Source organism: Paramisgurnus dabryanus, chromosome 3, assembly GCF_030506205.2.
Source record: "Paramisgurnus dabryanus chromosome 3, PD_genome_1.1, whole genome shotgun sequence".
NCBI lineage: Eukaryota > Metazoa > Chordata > Actinopteri > Cypriniformes > Cobitidae > Paramisgurnus > Paramisgurnus dabryanus.
In genome coordinates, this window is record NC_133339.1 from 27,900,647 (window position 1) to 27,924,460 (window position 23,814).

At 41.4% G+C, this 23,814-nt stretch overlaps 1 protein-coding gene across 2 annotated transcripts; it reads left to right on the top strand.

Annotated features, from left to right (window-relative positions):
* Positions 1–529: 529 nt before the first annotated feature.
* prr12b (proline rich 12b) lies at positions 530–23,715 on the top strand. 2 transcript variants are annotated; one of them, XM_065274049.2, is made up of 16 exons: positions 530–804; positions 7,314–7,468; positions 7,673–7,849; positions 8,574–13,069; positions 13,209–13,427; positions 14,424–14,498; positions 15,046–15,817; positions 15,921–16,417; positions 16,513–16,629; positions 17,515–17,648; positions 17,786–18,402; positions 19,832–19,951; positions 21,674–21,771; positions 22,182–22,313; positions 22,417–22,512; positions 22,595–23,715. In XM_065274049.2, the coding sequence occupies exons 1-16, from the start codon at positions 722–724 to the stop codon at positions 22,727–22,729; spliced, it is 7,923 nt and encodes a 2,640-aa protein (XP_065130121.2). In that variant the 5' UTR covers positions 530–721; the 3' UTR covers positions 22,730–23,715. The 2 variants fall into 2 exon arrangements, with proteins under 2 accessions (XP_065130121.2, XP_065130122.2); XM_065274050.2 differs by having other exon boundaries at positions 7,688–7,849.
* Positions 23,716–23,814: the final 99 nt, after the last annotated feature.

The window sequence follows — 23,814 nt, forward strand, 5'->3', positions numbered from 1 at the left end:
AAAATGGCGTCTTTTTGGTTTGAAAACTGAAAAATATTTTATTCTATCCTTTGCATTTTAGTGTTTATGCAAGCGTATAATTCATTGTATAATTCGAAGAAGCCCGAAACCACTTTATTTTTTACGAGGATGTTACATCCCGTGTATTTATATATATATTTGGGGCGCAACATCTGACTAAAAACAAGACTACTGTTCATGGAGTCCTAGTGTTTCACCTTTTTGTGGCAATGCAGTACGTGAGCAGCTAAGAGGAAACATGGTACGATCAGCACGTGTCGTATGTCTCATGGGTGCAATAACGAATGGCATCAGAATTCAACATGCAGAGTGCCTACAAGCATATAACCCTCGTTGCTGCTTCTGCTACGAAGGACAATAGGCATCGAAATATATAAGAGGGCAAAAGAGAGGGGAGGGGAGGAAGAAACCGGATTTTTTGTGGTGGCGGTGGTTGGTGTAATACTTCTCCCCCCCCCCATATCTACCCCCGCCTCCCCTCTGTATCCTCCATCTCCCCCTCCTCCTTCTCCTCCCTCCATTCCTCTCCCCCTCTGTGCTGGTCCTATTCTTGAGGACTTGCTTGTGAAACGGGAGAGATAAACAGACATTGAGCGCAAAGGAAAGGACACGGGGAGAGATAGTGTGCTAGAATTTAGGAAATACCTCCCTCCCCTTTCCCCTGTCTATCTCTCCATCTTCATCCCTTGTCTCTTTTTTAATGGATAGAAATTATCCTGGCGCAGGATTTGGTGATCTGGGCGCTGGAACGGGATGGAGTTACGAGAGATCGGCGAAGGCAAGGTAAGGCGGCCGTGCATGTATACTTTGATAGACTGGACGGATAAATATGCTTAGCTGGCTGTAACAATGCCCGTGTCGACGGACGCAATGCAATGCATGTTCCCACTCTCGCTCGTTATGCCGTGTTCATTCACTTACATTTATTATATTGTCGGTGGCTCCACGTACAGCCATCAGTATTGTCATTTCTGAGGGAGGAGGGGGTGTCTTGAAAATGCAAGGAATGCGATTGAGAGTTAATGCGTGATACGGAAGGTAGACTGAGACAGAAAAAGGGGGAGAGGGGCGAAAAGAGGGGGGATGGGATGATGTTGCTAGCTAGCTTGCTAGCGTATTATCAAAAATGAAAAATCAAACCTTTTACCTTCGAGGCACACCAAACCGCACGTTGCATGCCACAGTTACATATATGCTAATTCGGCACAGTAAGCTATGCATGACAAAAATACACGTTGACGAAACGTTATTTTGGAGGCAACCAATTACAAGCAATCGCATAGATTTGGGAATGAAATGGTTGCTAGCTACTGTTGCAGCTTATCTCGGTGGCTAACGCTACTTGTCTGCAGAATCAAATGGGCTTTTCCTGGATATTTCGCGTGGTGAAACCTTTTGTGGAAAACGAGAAATATAAAGGGGAAACATTTACGCGATTGTAAAATAGAAAAATCCATAAATCAAGATTTTCACACGTAACACACGTATGATTACAAACGTCACAACATTGGCCGTATATGAACGCTATGGGATCAACCGCGAATGGCTACCAACTGAAAAGCTAGTATTCGCAGTGCATGCTAGTGTTCGTAGTATCATTAGTTAGTGCCTGCGTAGTTGCGTACCACAGTGGAACAACGCGTATTTTGAAATTAAGCCGAACTTTGCGTGGGCCACTGGTTATTGTTACCCAAAAATACCATTTCTGGTGCTTGCGCAGGGTGTTAAATATACTATTGTTTCAGTAGTCACTTGGCAACGTACCAAAATTATGTGTAACGCTCCTCGGTGAAATTACGACGTGACTGAGCAGCACACGCTGTAAACAACGTTTCAAACTAAACTACATACATAAATTATGTCTGTTAAACGCTTCCTTAATCATTCATTTTTAATTAATCAATGTAAATTACACAGAACAGAAGAATTGAGGCCTAATAAAATCACTTGTATTTTTGGTTTCATATCTGACTAACCCAAACACCTCTGCAGCAAAACGAAGGCCATGTCTAACCGTTAGATAGGTTCGGTTAGGGTTCCTTAAAAAAATAGTTATAATGGTTTTAAATTGTCTATTTCGACTAGGAATCGTGTCTGTGACGATGTCGTGCTGTCGACGTGTTCAAGTACGTTCGGCTCTGCCCGTATGTTTCACTATTTTCGCGGCCTACTTACAGTTCAAAGGCGCCCGGCTACGTACATTATCAGTCGCCGTGACAACCAAATCAATCTTAGCAGCTTACAGAGCGCGCATGCAATCATTTTCGGTGGCGTTAGTGTCTCGCATCACATGTAGGGAGACTTGGGTGCACACCTACATCGTTCCTTAACCTTTTGTTGTGTGGGTATGCTAGTTTGAGAGTTAAAAAACGCATTGTTTTTAATTATTTATGATAGTTATGTTTGTAATCTTGGTGTATTCTGTGATGCAGTGGGATATGGGTCCCATATCTTAAAAAGCTCGCTGGTTTTGCATTCTTGCTTTTATTTATTTTTTTAATCTCTTCTTCTGGGAGATTTTTTTTGTTCAGACATGCACAATCAAAATCTGGAGACTTCTCTTCATGCATGCCATAATGTGTCAGACAGTCTCAGCATTTGGAGTGGGTCCTTTTTTGCATGACAGAACAACAATAGGTCTATTCTTTCAGGGCTTTCATTGCTTGATGTATAGTGCTCCCCTGTGTTAATTCTTGATGGTACATATCAGGAATTTCATTAAAATTTTAGGTAATGGCTGATAAGTATTTGTATTACATAGTAATACATTGTAAACTGTCTGGCGTTGATTGACTGTGGGGATTGAGTTTTTGTAACAGCACTTCCATAATGTTCTGTCACATGCTTGCATCCCTGGCTGACTCGTAGTCAGTCTCACCTGTGCTGTGCCAATAAGATTTTCTTTATTGTGTTTTTGATTTGAGAGCATCTCGGTAGACCCATAGGCAGATTGATAGAATCCACAATCTTCATCACGAGTAGCTCAGGCTTATGATGATGGACAAGCTTCGGTGCTGCTGCAGAGCCTGAAAGCATTCTCTGGATGAAATTTAATGAAATGCCTTTGTATTGAATCTTCTAGTTTAAAAAAAAAATGGTTTCAGGTTTAAATGAATATTAGATAACAAGACTGCTGTTTTGGGATATAGAATGCATACCGGTTATGCAATGATGAAACAGTAAGTACTAAATTAGCATAAATTGAGGCTAAAAAAACAGGAGTCTGTGTAGGACACCCAATACAGGGTTGAATATTAAAATTAAAACAATTTTATGTGGTAAAAATTTAATCTGAATAAGTAATAAACCTATTTCCTGACAGGACTTGTTCACATTGCATCTAGAATATAATGGCAAGACTCACCAGACCCTGTGTTCTTCACAGGGCACCATACATCCACCACACGCTAACACCTCTGCACAGTTTTAATGGAGATTAATGATCATGACTGAGTCTCCCATCAGGGTGTAAACATTTTGCACCTGTTGGGAGGAACTGTGCTGAATAACTACCTATATAATTAGGAGCAGTCCTGCATGGTGGATTCAGTGGAGCTTCTAAATAAACCTTTCCTTTTGCGTGCACCATTCTTGCATCTGTCTCCTTTATTTTTTTTACTTTTCCTGTTTTTCTCAGTAACTTGTTTATTCTCTGTTGTCATAAATTACAATGGCAGGAGATGAGAAGTTATACTAAATGGATTATTTGACTTGAGGTGTAAGCCAAACGACAGACAATGAGAGAATGAGGATAAGAGTATAAGAAAAGATGGAGTGTATAGTATATACGGTATGTATGATTCCCTTCCTCATCTATTCCCTGATTGTCTGCTTTTTTGGGGATTTAGAACCAAATATGGACCAAGTCAAAACTATAACTCCTGCTTTGGTTTGAATATGGATACCCGTATTCGATGAGAGAGTATGATCCATTAATAATTTACGCGAAGCCATTCATTCGCAAGAGGAACGTCTACCTGTCACAGGGTTGTTGTTATTGGTGGTTCCCGTTGTGGTTTTATTAAAACGGGGATTGATAGTCAGTTAAACTACCAAAACCTAACGAGATACTATCTTCTTTTCCCTATTATTTATTAATGCAATTTCTTCCTTGTATGGCACCATGACTAATTCATTTTTGGAGCAGTGACTCAGCTTCTCTGCTTTGCCTGATACTATTCAAGCAGATCACAAAAGTGTATATATTAAACAACCAGCAATGTACAGTATGATAAGGATGCTTTTGTCATCCCACAGTGTATTGCGTATCACGCCAGGGGTGCAGCCAGTGAAACATTTGGCAGCAGAGAAGTGCTCTCTTACTCATACATTTAAATGTTTAACCCAGTTCATTAGAGCCTTTATCCAGTTAATTACACAAATCCTCTCTCTCTCTCCAGAATTAGAGGGTTTTTGAGGAAAAAAAATGGGAATACTGTCAGATGCAGCTTCTTTAGGATTGATCTGCTGGCTGTGTCACATCTATTAAGGGCTATCCTATTGGTTAAATCACTGAAACATGAACCCAGGAGACTGATAAAAAATAAAAACACGGCTCCATCAAATCATACACGCACATATTATTGAGTTATTATATCAAGTGTATTTAGGTGACTTATACACTAGAAGACATGGATTTAAGGTCTTAATTTATATAAATATTTTTAATAGATTTTCTGACGTACGCCAATGCTTCTGTTGAATGACACCCACCCCCTCACCACGCGCTCACTCAGTATGTGGTGTCTGAGGCTTCCCACTCTGGTTTAGGGATCTAGACTATCTGAGCTGTACTCACACTAAGAGCCTGTTGAGGATGCAGGGAGGGGGTTACCAAGGCAATTCAGTCAGTGGAGAGCTTTTATCAATGAGCGCTCTGTGTCTTACCTCAGCAACATCCTAACCGCCATTGTCAATTGAACTGGCCACTCTCTATAAAAGAGAACAACGCAGATAGTCTGCAAAGACTGCAAAAGACAGTTGATTGGCTGGCAACAGACAGCATAGCCAATCAGAATATGGAACCACACTCCAGTGTCACTGCACATCAAGCAGCATAGCAATGGTAAAAAAAAAAGTAAATTCAGGTTAGCTGAGATACCGTTGGACATGACAGAAAAGTCTTCCAATTATCCTTAATTCACCCAATATTTGAAACTCGAAGAACATTATCTGTTCTGTCTGTCATGATTTACATATTCAATAGTTAATATTTTTAGTGATATAGAAGATGAAGCACAGCTAATGCTAATAATTCACTGCATGCATATACCTGCGTTTTAATATGTTTGGGATATATATATAATATGTTATAAGAGAATGAATAGTCGAAGATCGCAAAATCATATCCTGGTAGTAATTTGGAAGAGGGAGGCTATGGAAGTTAGCAGGCTGATTAAAGAGTTAATCTTTGTGCGTGCCTGTGACAAGGATAATGCCAAGCTTGGACAACTGATACTCTTTACAGGGAATTAGTAAATGTATGGAGCCCAAAAGACTGTTTCATTGTCCTAAGAGAAGGTTTTCAATGAAATCCCATGCCACATTGCATATGTTTTGATTGTGTGCTTCATTCAAAAGCACATGTATACATTAACAAGCATTTTATGTGAAAAGGAAGAAAAGATTGAAAATAATTATGTTGATGAAAAGTAGTCAGTTGAGAAGAGAGGAAAAACTTCCAAACTAGTCAAATCTGAGTGTTTACACTTTTAGATCTTAAAGGGATAGTTCGGCCAAAAATGATATTAAACCCATGATTTACTCACCCCCAAGCTGTCCGAGTTGCATATGTCCATTGTTTTTCAGACAAACACATTTTCGGATATTTTAGAAAATGTTTTAGATCTTTCAGTTGATTAAATGTGAAGTTACGGGGTCCATGACCTTCAAGTCCAAAAAAGTGCATCCATCCTTCACAAAATAAATCCAAACGGCTCCAGGATGATAAACAAAGGTCTTCTGAGGGTAATCCGCGCAGTGTTGTTGTAGAAATATCCATATTTAAAACTTTATTAATGAAAATAAATACCTTCCGGTAGCACCGCTATCTTAGTCGCGTCCGCATTCAAGATGAGAGCTAACGCAGCCTACGGAGGCTACTCTGCTGCTGCTCTGTGCACCCGCCCTCCAAATTTGTCATACGTCACTAAGAAAAGTGCGTACACTACACTGATACTCTCTCCTGAATACAGAGGAGTCTAAGATGGCGGCGCTACCGGAAGGTATTTATTTTCGTTTATAAAGTTTTAAATATGGATATTTCTACAACAACACCGCGCAGATTACCCTCAGAAGACCTTTGGTTATCATATGAAGGTCGTGGACCCCGTAATATTACATTTAATCAACTGAAAGATCTAAAAAAAATTTCTAAAATATCCGAAAATGTGTTTGTCTGAAAAACGATGGACATATGCAACTCGGACAGCTTGGGGGTGAGTAAATCATGGGTTTAATATCATTTTTGGCCGAACTATCCCTTTAAAGGTGCCATAACAAAAAACAATATATTGTGAGCCTCAATATATTTTTTCCTCATTCTTATGTAAACCTTGTGCACGCAAAAGACTGCTGGAAAACAGGACAATCTCAACACAATACAGACTGTGATGTAACAGTCGAGATGTACGCCCCAACATGTTTACTCAGAGTAAAGCTAATCAGAGCAGAATGCAAGATTATTATTCATGACCCTTCCAAATAGGGCTAAATTAGACTATTTCTGGGTCATTTTTGCACTTAATAAAGTTACAAACCTTCTATGGAAAATCAAAGAACAATTTTACATATTATTTCAATGCATTCTTTGGCACCTTTAAATTAAACAAAATATTTCAAATTGTTTAAGAACTAATTTAATTAATTTCATTAGCCTCCACATATTTCAATAGAGGATATTTTTAAACAGCTGTTTATGAGCACTCTAATTCATATTACACATTTAAGTGAAAATTTTATAAACTCACAATGTACACTGCAGTCTCTAGGCTCACGGAATCACAGACAGCAATATATTAATAGTTCATTAAAAAATCCATGTCCATTTTGTTTTGGATAAAAATTAGGATCGGGTGTTTTGGTAATTTGCATTATGACACAAGTGTATTTTAGCTTGATTTTTTGTTATTTCCCTGTGGCATATGAGATTGGTTGGACCTGTAATCGCTGCATGACCTCAGACTTAACAAGCGGATATGGACCATTATTTTAATGCTAAAAAGATATTTTCTAACAAGTACTCTTATGTGTGTCTGTACCATTTAATCACTCAGTCTCCTCTCTCTTTTCAGTTTGGTTTATGGGAGCTCCAGATCCGCCCATCCAGACTCAGAACTCCTCCACCGCCAAACTTATGCCACACCACACCCATTGCAGGGATATGCAACAAATCATCATCCAGGAAGTTCTGGACAGGGTGGCGCATGGGGTGCAGGAAGGAGCTTAGGTACAGTCTATAAAATTACCAAATTATAAAGACTTTTAAAGAGTATAATGGTGACATTAAAATAAAATGTGTAAACTAATGTGTCTTTAGAAATTGTTGATTAACTTTAAGACCATAGTGACAAGTACAGTAGAATAGACTATAATGAGATGAGTAGTAGTAAGAAAATGCAACATTTAAGTTTTTAACACTTTGTCATAATAGTACCATTTCCTGTAGGGCTCTCAGGCTTGTTTGATACTGGGCTACACCATGCCAGCCCTTCAGGACCAGATGCTTCAGTTATGAACTTGATTTCTGCTTTGGAATCTCGAGGTGCCCAGCCACCCCCCTCTGCCTCTTCCCTTCTCTCCCAATTTCGCACCCCGTCATGGCAAACTGGTAATTTTTGGAAGTTATTAAATCTGCAATCCATAACATTTCTTTAGGTAAAAATAAACAAAAATCAATTATTGAATATGTAGAAAAAAATCAGTGTTTAAAACTGTCTCCTTACCTACCCCCAATTCACAATGGTAAGCTTATAATAATGATTAATAGTTTGAGCTTTCGGGTCGATTTCTAGGAAAAAGTTTGATAAACCAAATTTTTCTTTGCGTGAAGACGTCACATTTGTAAACAAAGAAAAGGTGCCGGCCGGTAAGGCATATACTGAAACAGAGCGTTATCATTTAGTCAGAACAAACGTGGCAGATATATTACTTCCCTTCAGTGTTTCCTACAGGCTTGGCGGCACATCTGGCGGGTCAATGGGTGAAAATAGATAACTAATATGGTTTAGATTGGTCATTTTCGGATGTGCATGTAGTAGGATGTACTTCTGTTATGTGTATGTATAAAGACAGATCCGCTCTGTTACGGGGATCACAGACATCAGATTCATCCGAAGAGTAGCGGGCCAAAGCACAACGCACGCAGAGAACATTACTCCGCAAATAACTGCAATTTTATATTTCAATCAAAGATGACGATATAGAGGCCAGATTTACGGACTGCAGCTTTAAATACAGAATTATTTAATACTGAAGTAAATATAAAGAATTGTAAAGACCATATTATTAACTGCTGAATCTTTTTTTTTTGCTTTTTCTCTCTTTTCTTATAGCAATGCATACTCCAGCCCCTGCAGAGCTGTTCATTTCGGGTGCACTACCTGGCTCTGGCTCATTTCCCTCCTCTTCTGCCCTGTCGGCATATCAGCACCCTGCATCCTTTTCTGGGCGATCCTTTCCTGGGGTGACCTCATCATTATCTCTGCAGGACACACCTACCTTCAGTCCTACTTCCAATGGTCTCCTGTCACCCCATGATTCTTTGCTGCACATTAAGACGCCCTCACAGTCAAGTCTTGGCTTTGACCGTCTTTTGTCCTCACAGAGTGGGGCTGCTTCGTATAGAGGACCACAAGAGCCCTCTGGTGGTCCCCCACCACAGTCATCTGCATCCTCCTCAGCACGCCATTTACCACCCCCTCAGTTTAACCTGCTTTCCTCACAGCTTCAGGATCAATCCTCCCAGCTCTACAATTCATCTGTATTTTCTTCTGCACCCCCACAGCCTCCACAGTCCCAAGAAAGAGCGATACCCAGGCAAGACAGTGTAATCAAGCATTACCAACGGCCTTCTCCTGCACAGTCTCAACTTTCCTCTTCCACACCTCATCCCCTACAGCATTATCTTAGTTGTGGTGCACCAGGATACCAGCAAATACCCCATCATCGGCATGGAGGAGTAAACTGTAGCCCACTGGGTGAGCAGAGTCCTTCATCTGACCCGAAACCCTCTCCCAGATCAGAACAAGTTTACCGACCTATCATCCAGCCCCCATACACGCCCTCCTCAGTCTCCTCCTCAGCTGTCTCAGGTGGTGTTGGTATTGGCAAAGCAGGAAAGAGTTCCAGTTCAAGTAGTGGCTACTCGTCCTCTAGCTCTTCCTCATCTCGAACCCCTCACACTCCACCTTCAGCTTCTTCTACATCCTCTTCCTCATCCTCAGCCTCTAATCCTAATGCTTCATCCAGTTCCTCCTCAGCACCCTCACGGCAGCAGCCCCCTCCTCAGTCAGCCCCACAACCCCTACCACCTCCGCCACCCACAGTGTCATCCTCCACTACACAGCAGCAGCCACCTAAACCTTGCCTGTCCACATATGGTTCTCCTGTTGCTCCTGTTAAACCAACAGCTGGCCTTCCTGGTCAAACGCCACCACAACAACAGTCATATTCTCCAAACCAGCCACCCACTTCTCACCTGCCCCAACCATATGGGGGATTCAGTTCTCCACAGGCCCAGGATCTTGGTACCAGCCTTGGGGGGTCAGGAAAATCTTATGGAAGTCTTGGATCAACAGGACGTTCATTTTCAGCTGAGGTGGTCTATGGCTCTGATTCAGGATATGGTTCTTTGCCACCATCTCTTGGAGGTGCAGGAAGCCCTTCACTGGGCTATGGTGGTACAGGACATTCACCTGCCCTAATGGTTTCTGGAGGTGTTACAGGTACAACAAGCAGTACTACTGGCTCAGGAGCAGGTAGTTCTGGAAGTGTGGGTGGTGGATCAGGTGCTGGTGGTAGTAGTAGTGTAGCAAGTGGTGGTGCAGGATCCTACCACCTCCCAGATTCTAGCCCTTCACCCTCAAGTAATTCTGGAATAATCCGCCCAGGACTGCACTCCCCTGCCCCGACTCGTCCTGCACAATCACCTGGAGGAAATGGCGGAAACAAGTACCTATCCTCAGTTCTCTCCCCCGCATTCCTGTCTTCTCCACAAGGATACTCAGACACAAGGGTACCACCCCAGCAGTCACAGTCTTATCATACAACACCACCTAAATCTAAGTCTGATTCTGATATGCTTGGAGTTGAAAGACCTCAAGAGGAGGATGAAGAAGATGAAGATGATTTTTTAATCCAGCACTTATTGCACTCACAGAGTCCAGGACCTAACCCCACCCAACACCATTCTCAACAAACTCAGCAAGTAACTTCACAACAACAGCAGGCCCAGTCTCTTCCCCAGAGTAGAGATGGAGGAAAGGGTCTTTCTGCTTATGAGCTAAAAGCATCTGAAGAGCGATACCATCTTCAGAGTGTAATTCGGACCAATAATACCACTAACAGTGTGGCTTCAGTTGCTGCTGGCTCTTGTGGTACAGGCACAGGTTTGGAAAACCAGTTGGAGATGTCTCTGAAAAAGCAGCAACAGACTAAATCTGACAGAGGGCTCTCAGGAGCCGGTGCAAATGGGGGTCGAAATGTAGTTGATTCATTGTCACATACTCACTCACATAGTCAACACCCTAACCAACATGACTCTCTAGGTTCTGTTGTCCATTATGGCAGAGGAGATCCTTACACTCATCAGACACATCAACATCACCCTGCACATCAATCACACTCACAACATCCTCAACATTCACAGCACTCTCATTCACATTCAATATCCCACTCACATATGGATCTAAAGAAAGCTCAGGATCCTTCAGAATTACCATATCTGCGAAAGACACCAGACTTGCAGCAGAGACAGACCCAGTCCTCTCTTGGCTTAATGGATTCTCCACCCGACCAATCTCAACAAACCTCACAAGCTCATCTTCTCCAGTCTGTCCTTTCTCAAACCCCTCGAAACAAGATGGACAACCAACCGGCTCCTTCACAGCAACAACAACAACACTCCATGGGTCAGCAGTCAATGATAGGACCAACTGGGGGATTGGGTAGTGGTGGCTCGGGGGCAGTAGATGCTCAGCCACAGACTTCTCAGCTTCAACTCCAGCTCCAGTCCCAAACTATGGATGCCCACTATGGACGTGAGTCACAGCGAAACCAAAGCCAATCAAGTCAGAATTCTGTTTCGCCATTAGAAATGTTGGAGAGAACACTCTCAAGGACAAATAGTCGAGAAGGGGCAGGGCCTTCAGAGAGAGTTGGCACACGAGATGGAAGCTCCAATGATCATCACAGACAACAGCAACAACATAGGATGTCCTCACACCATCAGCCTCACCACTCTCAACAGCCAACAGCAGAGCTTCATGATTTCTTGTCTGAGCCTGATATGAGCATGTCAGCCCCTTCTCATTTGCACCACATGGGCTCACACCATCCAGCCCCTCATTCCCATCATCAGCCTCAGCCACATCCTCACCACCAACATTCTCACCAACACTCACACCACATGCAACCAACTTCTGGACCTCCCCAAACCCAGCCTAGGGAACAAGAGCCCCCACTTTCCCAGCCACAGCTAGATCAGCTTAAAGAGCATCAATTTGACACGAGCAGTCCTGTGGGGAAAACGGCTCAGAACCAGGGGCAGAGGCAAGATCAGCAGCAACGGTTTGTGCCACTGACTTCTATTTGTTTCCCGGATTCTCTACTTCCAGATGAAGATCGGTCCTTTTTCCCTGGGATGGAGGATATGTTCTGTTCTGAGGAGTACAAGACAAGCTGTGCTGGTGGAGGAGCAAGTGCTGCTGAAGGAGGTCAGGATGGGGTGCCACAGGCACGTGGAACAGTACAAGATGGAATGGATACAGTTAAAAATACAGGAGGTGGAGGAGGTGCATATGATATTATGGGTCACCATGGTGATCAAGGTTATGGGCAGTATTGTCACAGTATGACTGAATCTGGCAATGGTACTATGCACTTAGATATGGACCCCATGAAATCCCACGAACTTCCATCCACTGTAAACACAGAACAACTAGGCTTAATCCAGTCTCAGGGCCCAGGCCTTGGAATGAGCAACACAGGACATGTTGTGGATGGAACTGGAAACAAAATGATGGGATCTGTGGGTGCAGGTAGTGGTCCTGGAACAGGCGGACTCACCTCACCCATCTTTTGCTCCTCTAGACCTAAAAAGCTTTTGAAGACAAGCTCATTTCATCTCCTTAAACAGCGAAAAGATCCTAATTCCCAGTCACAGGCTAAGAAGAACTATGCCCAAGAGTATGAGTTTGAGGATGATGAGGATAAAGCAGATGTACCAGCAGACATACGCTTAAACAGCAGGCGTCTCCCAGACTTGCTCCCTGATCTTGTGTCTAGCTGCAGAAAGTCTGGAGGTGGTTCAGGAGTTGGCAGTTTAAGTCCCTTGATGAGTGATTTAGATTTCTGCCATTCATCAGGGTACCAGTCCCTTGGACCTCCCCCACAGCTTCTCCCTAATGATGGCCCAAAGAAAAGGGGTAGAAAACCCACCAAACCTAAGCGTGAGGGGCCACCAAGACCCAGGGGTAGACCTCGTATTCGGCCTCTCCCTGAGCCTCCATATTCCAGAAACATGATGGGACCTGGTGGAGAGAGAGGAAGGGGCCGTGGTCGAGGTAGAGGCCGTGGAAGAAAAGATGATCCCATGCTTGAGATGCACAGAGATATGAACAAGGGGCAGAACTACCATCAACAAACACCTCATCTCCATCATCAACCACAGCACATGCACCCTCATATGCAACAGCAGCAGCACCAACAACAGTCACAACATATGCATCAACAGCAACAGCTACATGTTCAACAGCTTCATCAGCAGCAACACCACCAACAACTTACCCAACATCAGCCTCAATATCAAGAGCCAATCAAACCAATTAAGGTAAATAAAGATTTACAATTTGCACTAATGGAATGAATGAAGTTTGTGGGAATGCTAGACCAGTTAAATTTGAACAAACATGTCTATCTTTTAAGAATTACATTTAATGAAAGTACTTAAATAATGGTCTTTTTCCTAGATCAAGCTTCCTATTCCTTCCATGCCCTCATCTGACGCTCTGCTGAGGACTGACTCCCTGTCTAGTACAGATCCAGTTTTGTCTGATGGTTCAGTAGGATCTGCACCATCTCTTGGTTTGAGCCCTGGGCCCACTACCAGTGTAGATATGAACAGAATTGACATAAATCGAAATGACATGAACTGTGGCCAGGAAAAGATGAAGCAAAAATCCAGAGAGGTGAGTTTAAGATACCTTCTCAGCTTGAGACCAAATGTTGAAATCAAAAAGAAAATGTCTGAATAACAAGATGTTCATACAAGTTACTGTAGTGCATTGCTCTAGAGCAAATGGCAGTATAGCACAATGTATTTCATAATATTTTAAAAAATTCCATATGCAACCTTTACATTTATAACTGATTAAAGCTTTCAAAAATAAGCAAAGACAGATTTATCAGTTGTGGGAACATCATTCTTTGCCATTCACCAGCTAATTTTTAGACTTTTTGTTGATATCCTTAAATGACCTACAATTGTAGACCAAAGTTTACTGGAGGGGGTGTGTTTGTAGGGGGTCTATTATTTTGTGGAGAACCTTCTAGACTGTAGGACATTGCGATAGATAGATTTTGCAAACAAACCCCATAGATTTAATAAAAATGTACTTGAAAGGTTTTTTATTGAGACATTTATAGTGAATTATGTTCACCTTGCACAGCAACTGTACTGAGTAGTATTCAATCCAAGAGTCTGTCTTAAGTCAGTAGAGGGGATGGGTGGGAAGTAGCATGTGAAATCAATTATGATTTATGCAAATGCAAAAGGAATGTCGCTAACTGAGCTGTGTCAATTCTCACTATAATGAGATGATCAGTATCCAAAGATCTTATCAAATACAGACGAAATCAGATAAACTAAAGCAGATGAAGATTTTATAACCCTCTTTTTTTCTTCATTTCATAAATGTAAGTGGTAAATTCCTCCTGTAACATAAAATATTGGCAGACCAAATTCATGTTTCTAACTCCAAAGATTTAATAACTCACCAACATTTTGCCATCTTAATCAAATGATGCCCTCCTCCATATGGTTAGATTGCACTTATGAAACGTTCTCTGTTGCCTCAGCAACTGGTAGCCTCAGGAAAGAAGGGTAGAAGAGTCAGCCTAGGGTGTTATGTGCAGCATGAATTGTTATACATGTATGTACAATGTTTATGTTTGTCTTCTCATAGATGTCCTGGGAGGAAGATATGGATGAACAAATGACCCCAGAGGAATGGGCTACCATGCAGAAACTCTCTAGCTCGGTAAGACATAACATATTTATTCTCATTCTAATTTTAAGAGGTAATTTTGCCACGAGACAATGCATCACCTCATATTTGAACAAAGGACTGAACTTTAAATGAAATTAATTTGGGTTCACTCCTCATTGTTCTCGTACACACATAAAGTGCATTTTGCCACTAGAGGGAGCAGGGTGCATAGACCAAGATGATTGGCAGGCCACCATGATGACTGTGTTCTTTGAAAATGCAATAAGAGAAAGGTAGAGAGCTGTTGCTAGGGTGGCTGTTGCTAAGGCTACTCATTCATAGTAACTGTCATCAACCATCTTGCAGTTCAGTAAGGTGTATTACCTCCAAGAGGACACACCTAATGTAAGAGAGTAGGACTATACCGATTGTATAATATAAAAATGTGCACGCAAGTAAATTGAATTTAATGTAAATGATTTCTAAGATCTGATTTTTTTGTTCAGTTTTTTTATAGCCTAATAGTTCTCTATCTTGCCTTTCCCATCTTATTTCTTTTGCTTGCCGTCCTTCACCCATCATTTCTCATCTCATCAAGACGGAAGAGAAGCCTCCAGAGCTAAAGTCTGGTTTTATAACTTCCTTCCTGGATTTCTTGAAAACTGGGAAGAAGCAGCCAGGCCCTGAAGCTCCACCTGGGCCAATCCCTGTGGATGGTTGCTCCTCAGCTGATAGCTCTTCAGTCAAGGGGGGCCTTCGGCCATTATCTCCTCAACCTCCTCCTCCACCACCACCTCCACCCTTTGGAGAGAATGAAGGTGAAGGAAGTTTGGGTCTCAGTAACTGTCCGTCTCCCTGTAAAAGACTTGATGAGGAGCTCAAGAGGAACTTGGAAACCTTGCCGTCATTCTCCTCGGATGAGGAAGACTCTGTCAGTAAAAACCAAGACTTGCAGAAGAGCATATCGTCAGCCATTTCTGCCCTCTATGATACTCCTCATAGCCTTGCTGCAGTTCCACCTCCACCCACACCATCTCCACCCAGTCCACAGGAGGAATCTCTCAACACACCCCCACCACCCCAACAGCCCGAGTCTGATCCACATGAACCAGAGACGGAAATGCATGCGTCACACAAGCTAGAGTCACAGTCCAGCTCACATGAAGAGGCACGTGTTCATGATGAGGATGACATGGAGGAAGAAACTGATCAGGAGGTGCGTGAAGAAATGCATCAGAAGGAACAGACAGAATGTGATCAGGAAGATGAGATGGCAAGAGAGAAAGAGGAATTTAATCAAAATGATTTAGAAGAGAAAATGAAAGAAAAAGTTGAGGAGTATGAAATGCTGGATGCTCCCAATGTTGATGGTGAGTATAATAACAGTCAATTATTAAAATAATTTTAACATTAATGTTAAAAAAATTTAATTACCAATTTTCTTTTGCTTGCCCACTATATTTCCGGTTTTAGAATCCCCATCTGAGCCTCCCCCAGGTCCTGTACCTCCATCTCCTCCATCCCTTTCTCCTTCTCCACCAAGCTCCTCCTCACCATCCCCTCTGCCTCCTCCCCCTCTTTCCCTCCCATCGCCTCTTCCGTCTCAAGAAGAAGAGAATCTGCAGCAGCAGCCTCAGCCACCGCTGCACAATTCCCTCCCCCTAAGTCCCTCTCCACCCGCTCTCCCCTCTCCCTCCCCGCCTCCACCCACACTACCCCCCTCCACCACACCCCCACCGTCCTCCTCTCCTCCTCCCTCAGAAGAGCTCCCTCAGCCTTCCCCAGCCTCTCCCCCCACCCCCGAAGACGCTCCCACCCCTCAGATCACTTCACTGCACCTAGCAAAGAAGCAGTCCAACGCAGCCATCGCAGGAGAGAGTGAGGATGAAGATAGTGAGAGTGGAGGGGAGGGCATCTTCAGGGAGAGGGATGAATTTGTGGTGCGCACTGAAGATATTGGTACTCTTAAGGTAAAGCCAGTATGGTGTATGCTCGTATCATCTCGCTTTGTGTGTAGAAATTATATTTTGTGAATTTTTTGGAGATTAAACATTGTTTTTCTCAGCTGGCTCTGCAGACAGGCAGAGAACCTCCACCCATCTGGAGGGTCCAGAAGGCTCTGCTGCAAAAGTTTGCTCCCGAAATCAAAGATGGACAACGGCAATTTTGCGCTACCAGTAATGTGAGTGTCTGCTGTGTATGGGAGATTACGTGAATACAAAGTACACATTTGCACTTTCCCCCACCAATATGTCTAATAATTAGAGATGCACAGATATTATTTTTTCACCTATACCGATAGCTTATTATTAAGTGATATATGCTGATAGTTTGGTGGTTATATTAACTTGCATTAACTAAATTCTAAAGACTCAATTTTTTGAATGTTATTTGTTTACATAATGACCATTAATATTGAACATTAAACTAGTGATGTTTATTTTCTAGCTCAAATTCATTGCATTTTCCCGTTCTCTTTTGATTATATATAATATACATTATATTAAATATTCCATGTTTAAGTGCTATAATTGGGTCCCCAGGGCTTCTATCAACCTAGAAAATGTGAAAAAGAACAACCCACCAACTTAGTTTTGGTAAACCATTCTCTGCAAGCATGTGAAAAAATTGTTCATTGATATTTGGCTTCCCTTGTGATGTCAGAAGGGGAAAATACCGCCTTTTAATCTGCACTATCCAACCACGGCACTGCCATTTAGTCCAGAGATCAACTCATTTGCATTTAAAGGACACACCCAAACACGGCACAAAGTGGTAGTTTTAACATGCTATAATAAATTATCTATATGAATCTATAAAAAAAACAGTTTATTGTCCAATACTGATTATTGACCGATATATCAGTGCATCTCTACTAATAATCATAGTATGATCTAAATATACCTCATTTTACAATACCTAAATTCATTCCAAAGATTTCATTCTAGAAAATGCGACAAAAAGTTGCCTGACAATGCACTTACTGCTCCCATCTAATGGAGCACATTAAAATTTAATACACCATCATAAACTCACACTCTCTGTTCCTTGTTATTCTTTTCTGTAGTATCTGGGCTACTTTGGAGATGCAAAGATGCGTTACCAGCGCTTGTATGTTAAATTCCTGGAGAATGTGAATAAAAAAGATTACGTCAGAGTGTGTTCGCGGAAACCCTGGCATCGGCCCAGCCTCACGCTGAGGTAATTTCACCCTAAATGACCTTATGGAGCTGTGCTTGTCCTGTGATATATCACAGTTTATACAGCAGTTATCATCATTAATCACTACGTTATCATTGTATACAAGAATGCTGAGATAAATGTATTTTTCCCATCAGGCGCCAGTCCCTTCCCAAGCCTCAACCTGTACGAAGCCAGACCCCACCCCGTGTGGAACGAGAAGACAGAGAGAAAGAGAGGCAGCGAGAGAAAGAAAAGCGTGAACAACGAGAAAAGGAGAAAGAAAGAGAGAGGGAGCAGATGGAGAAATCTAAAAGGGAAAGGGAGAGAGAAATTGAAAAGCAAAAAGAAAGGGAGAGGGAGAAACAACGGGAACGGGAAAGAGAGAAGGAAAGGGAGAAACAACGAGAGAAAGAAAGGGAAAAGGAGAAACAAAAGGAGGAGAGGGAAAAAGAGAGACAAAAAGAACGAGAGAAGGAGAAAGAAAGGGAAAAGCAGCGAGAGAAAGAGAAGGAAAGGGAAAAGCAACGAGAGAAGGAGAAAAAGCTGCAAGAGAAACAGGCACAGGAGAAATTAGAGAGGAGAACTGCGGTCGTGGAGCGTGGGAGGGTCAAAGAGGAGAAGAGAGTTGGAGAGAAAAAGGTGGATAGGACAAGGAGCAGGCCTTTGAAAGTAAAGGCAGAACCTCCACCTAAAAAGAGGAAGAAGTGGCTCAAAGAAGTGCCCTCCTCATCTGATTCAGACTCCTCTCCTGACCCACCCAGTGAGGATGAAGGTGTGTTTGGCTTTTATTTATTGCCTGTGTCCATTTATAGCATAAAGCTCAGTGTAACTGCATAATCTGCACAGTAGTGACTATAATGCAAACTGCATGGCAACACATCATCTGGAGGCAGCTACACATATCTTACTTGTAATTGAGTGTATCTGTCTGCTGAGGATTTTCGCGGAAGTCATGGAAACCATAAATTACTATTCTGTCAACCTGTTCAGGTGCCAAAATAATTGTCAGAAGCATTGATCTGTTAAAGGTAGGGTAACAGATTTGGTCCTGAAACATTTTTAGTTATGCTGGTTAAAAGTCTCCTCACATCCTTATAGCAATCACTGTGTTAAGTTGTTTAAATGTATTTGTAAAAATTGATGTCATCTGTGAAAGGCGTAGGACCAAAAAATGTTCCACAAATCATAGATTTCGGTCCGAACGGACGTTTCCTTTTATGTCCCTCATACGTAAGCGTAATTTGAATTCCCACCGCGCAGCGAGTCCACGCAGGCACCATACGTCATCGGCGCGTTCACGTGCGCTCATCTCCTGTCTGTAAACAGCGAGAATGGCAAACTTTTCTGCTGAATTGACAACCTACACAGGAGCAACAAAACTAAATGCATCTTTTATAACAACAACAGCAAAAACTGCCTGGATCAGCAAGAGCAAAAACCGAAATTAACATCGGTAACTTTACTGCTTTACCACGAGATGCAAACAGCTACAGGAGGCAAAGGGTCTGAAAGGGTCGTTGCACTGTTTATTTTGGTAAGGTAGGTACGCGATATGTTTGTATTGAGATGGATTCAGATATTATACTTTGATGAAACGTTGTGTTGCTTATGAAATTTGTGTTCGTTTACGGATTAGCATAACGATATAGTTACTACGTCTACACAACCGAACGTGTGCTTAAACTAATTCTGATGTTAACCAGTTGTTTATGTTGGTTATTTTGGAAATGTTATTCACTTTGTACTGCAAAGTTTTCTCACTGGTGAATGAGACATGAGACGTGACCGTCTGATCTGTGCGTGTTCATGTGTTTTGGAAAGAGGCGTGACTTTGGAGAGCGATTTGACTTGAGGGTGGGATCGGGATTTCATTGCTAGGCGGCTACCGTTAGCATTTTTCAAAATGTGTTACCCTACCTTTAAAACCAGTAAAACTATTTTTATAGGTTAAAACTAAAAATTAATAGCAAAGAAAATATAGAAAAACTTGCTTTTGTACCATTATTCTTTGTAGACCAGTAATTGGTTGTCTTCATACTTGGTACAGTTTTAAAGTACAATACTACCATCTAATCGTATTCTACCATGATTCATTTTATGTAAGGGTTGTCCCAGTCTTTGACATATACAGACTCCGCTTAAGATTAAAGCGCAACTAGTTGCTGTTATTATCAGTTGCTGAAACTCTGTGTCATCCACAGGGTCCATGCGCAGTGGGATAAATAGCCGGGCCATGAGAGAGATGTTTCGTAGTTACGTAGAGATGCTGGTCAGCACTGCTCTGGACCCTGACATGATTCAAGCTCTGGAGGACACTAATGGTAAGATAACTTTATATTATTTATAAAAATTTGAAAGAGCAGCCAATAAGAAGTTTTTTTAAAGAGTTGCTAAAGAGAAGATGGTGATGAGACTGTATGAATTATACATTGCTACAGTAAGTTATGACAGCTCAGTTGGTAAATTAAGTTTTATTGCATATAGGTTGGAATGTGTTGCATGTTTATGTGGCTAGGAGTTTGTGTTATCTTCTTAGTCCTAAACACAATGCCCATTAGTTCCTGTAGCTCAGCTATCACATCAAAGCATGAGCAACGCTAAGGTCATAAGTTTGATTTTGATAGAACACAGAAAATGGACCAGGTTTTAACATTAATTTGTACTGACCAATAATTTAATAAGGTTTTTTTTAGATCACATAGGAAGTTCATACATAACACCACTACATACACATATGATCCTGCCTGTAAAAACCTACCTACAGTTACTTTTATTGACCAAAATAAAATCATCCCCTGATCTCCGGGTCTGGTGCTAGCACTTTTAGCATAGCTTAGCATAATCCATTGAATCTGATTAGACCATTAGCATCACGCTAAAAAATAACCAAAAATGTCAATATTTTTCCTATTTAAAACTTGACTCTTCTGTAGTTACATCGTGTACTAAGACCAACGGAAAATTAAAAGATTTTTTATGGCAATATGGCTAGGAACTAAACACTCATTCTGGCGTAATAATCAAGGACTTTGCTGCTATAACATGGCTGCAGGGGTGCAATGATATTATGCAGGGTCTGAAAATAGTCCCCTGCTATTGAAAGTAACCAAGAGGACTATTTTCAGGCAGTGCGTAATATCATTGCGCCTGCTGCAGCCATGTTACAGCAGCAAAGTCCTTGATTTATATGCTTGAATGAGAGTATAGTTCCTAGTCATATCTGCCCATAGACTAGATGTCGCCTTGGCTACGGCAGTTCATTGGACCGAATGCGTCAAATAGAGCCACCATCTTGAAACAGGGGAACCCCGCATCAGCGTCATTGTAGGCAATGGTGTAACGGAAATAAAATCACCATAAATCGTCATGAATGCAATTTTCTTGGTTTTCTTTTAGTTCGTTTCAACAGTCAGACAAGTATTTAGCATTGAGTACAGAAAAAAATTAAAGTTTTGATATTATGAAAATCTACTTTTTCTAACTATAATGCATAGTGCTAGTAGGCCTAACATCTATATGCAGCACAAAAGTCCGGCATTGTCCATGAATTCGAAGTACAGGCGGAGATAGTAGCATTACCGAGCTACGTCCTACGACAAGAACCCTGTTTCAAGATGGCGGCTGTTTTGACGCATGCTTAGAACCCCAAGGCGACATCTAGTGTATATATCTATGATATCTGCCTAGAAAATTGCAACTTTAAATTTTCTGTTCATCTTAATACACAATGCAACTACAGAAGAGTCAAGTTTTAAATAAGAAAAATATCAAAACTCTTAGGTTATTTTTTAGCGCGATGCTAATGGTCTAATCAGATTCCATGTATTATGCTAAGCTATGCTAAAAGTGGTAGCGCCAGACCCGGAGATCAGCTGAATGGATTCCAAAACTGTAAAAATCAAATGTCTAGGGGAGCTGAAAAATTAGCATATTTAAAAAAAATGAGTGTCCCTTTAGTCTCACAATGAGAGATGGATCACAAATTTAATGGAACAAGATAAATGTCAATCATATATCTCTGACTCCTCCCCTTTTGCCTTTAGATGAGCTTTATCTCCCACCCATGAGGAAGATTGACAGTATCCTTAACGAACAGAAGCGAAGACTGTTACGGAGGGTCAACATGAGTGTCCAGCACCAGGTGACATACATATAGTGTTACCTTAGCAACAAGAAGATATGAGCATGCTTGAAAGAAAAAGTGTCTGAGTATGCCACTGCAATCTGTATTAGACATGTTTACAAGTTTAAATATGTTCTTGTTACCAAATTTGTCAAACAAAGTACAGAAACTGAGAAATTTAGCAGTATTGTCCCAATTTTGGCCCCATAAGCCAGATATTTAGAAATGCAACGCACAAGAGATTTTTGAATCTGTACAGGTGATTTGATAAAAAAATACAACTATTAACTAAGCTTAGTTAAACAGAAATTAATCTCAATCTGATTATATTTTTCTCAAAATTTGTTGATAACAAGTTATTAACAGGAGCGTGTACGTATAGTTATATCTCTCAAACTCTCTCTTCTCTCCTTTTCATTATTTTGTAGGAGGCTCTTCACATGTTCCCTCAGATGACAGCAGACCCGTTGGACTCTGGCGTTGTTAAAGTGCACCTGGGCGGTGAGAGTTACAACCGCAAAACCCTCAACAGAGTTAAAAAGAGCCTTCCAAAACAACAGGCATGTACTACACAAGATTTCTCTTGATTAGCTGTTTAACTGTAATCCATTCAGTTAGGGTGGATGTATCACAGCAAGACTCTGAACTCTTTTTCTTTAACAGGACCTGAAGCTGTCGACGGAAATCTGTCGAATATACAGCCTCTATCACTCGCTCCATCACTACAAATATCACACCTTTCTGCACTGTAAAAAGGAGGTATGAGGAAACAAAGGAGATATTTCACCAATTTGTGGTAGCTCATCTTTTCACGAAAGCCTTTTCTTTTCTTCCTCCTCAGACGGACAGTATAGAACAGGCAGCAGAGGATCCAGGTCAGGAGGAGGTGGTTCAGCAGTGCATGGCCAACCAGGGCTGGCTAGAGACTCTATTCAACTCCTTCCTTGAACTGCTGACGCTCAGCGCCAAGGCTTAAGATTCGGCTGTCAAAGCTCCAAGTGTGTCCTATTTGGAGAGAGTAGAACTCTAAACAAACCCAGTGCAGACCTCCAGGTTGCAGGAAAATGAGATTTTCCTTTGCAGAATGTTTAAGAGCCAGTGGCGGATTAAGCTGTTGCGTTTTAACATAAAAGTGTTTTTGTAAAGCTTTTCGTTTCTCTCTCGTTCATTACGCGTTTGCTCCCCGCAACGGGAGCCACAGGGAGATATGAAAACAACAGTGAGAATGTGTAAAGACTATTGTCTGCACAGAGATGAATAAAAATAGTGCCAAAGGGAACAGGGTTGCAACCTCACAGGTCAATGCTTTGACAGAGTTGAGTTTCGAATGCTACGTTCCATGCACACTCTTATATATAAATATGTATTATGAACTATTATGATTTGTATTATTTATACATGGACATTTATACATGTTACCTCCCAACGCTTGGGAAGTTTGCTTTTATTATTTGGAATAAAATAATAAAACGGTTTCGTTTTTTGAGGGTGTACATAAAATGGGCCACCCACTATCTTCGATTCTTCCTGTCCCCAAAACCGAAGGACAAATGGACAGGATGTGTACACAAAAAAATGGGGTCAAAGCAGTGTGTAGTTCCCTTTTTGTCAAAAAAAATAGAGCAAATGAAAATGTATTTAAAATAAAAGTGTTCTTTCTGTTTGTTCTTTAAAAGAAAATGCGGAAAAAGAGGCGTATTCGTTCGTTTTCTCAAAGAAAACCTGGTGCGGAGGGATGTAATAGTTTTTAAAGTGCAAAATGTCTGTGTTTACTGTTTGTTTTTTATCTGTTGTTGTTTACTATGATAATTATTGTTATTATTATTATTTTTAAGGTTTGCTTATTTCTCTCCTGTATATATTGTACAGTTGCTTCGGTCTCTACCCATCCCTCATCTGTACATGAATCCTCCTGTATTTGACAAACCCAAATAAAAGGAAAGAAAAATGAATTTATGAAAATGATGCATTTTCACACGGGACTGTGCTAGATGTGTTTTATTCTTGTTCTAAATGGGGAGGAACAGCAAAACAACCCGGTCTCCTGTTCCAACCAACTCT

What these genes read in the sequence shown, in the direction of transcription:
- prr12b (XM_065274049.2), top strand. Translation starts at nt 722, where the DNA reads ATGGATAGAAATTATCCTGGCGCAGGATTTGGTGATCTGGGCGCTGGA. An exon ending in CACCCCGTCATGGCAAACTG is followed by an intron (nt 7,850 to 8,573) that starts GTAATTTTTGGA and finishes CTTTTCTTATAG; the next exon opens with CAATGCATACTCCAGCCCCT. An exon ending in TGCAGAAACTCTCTAGCTCG is followed by an intron (nt 14,499 to 15,045) that starts GTAAGACATAAC and finishes CATCTCATCAAG; the next exon opens with ACGGAAGAGAAGCCTCCAGA.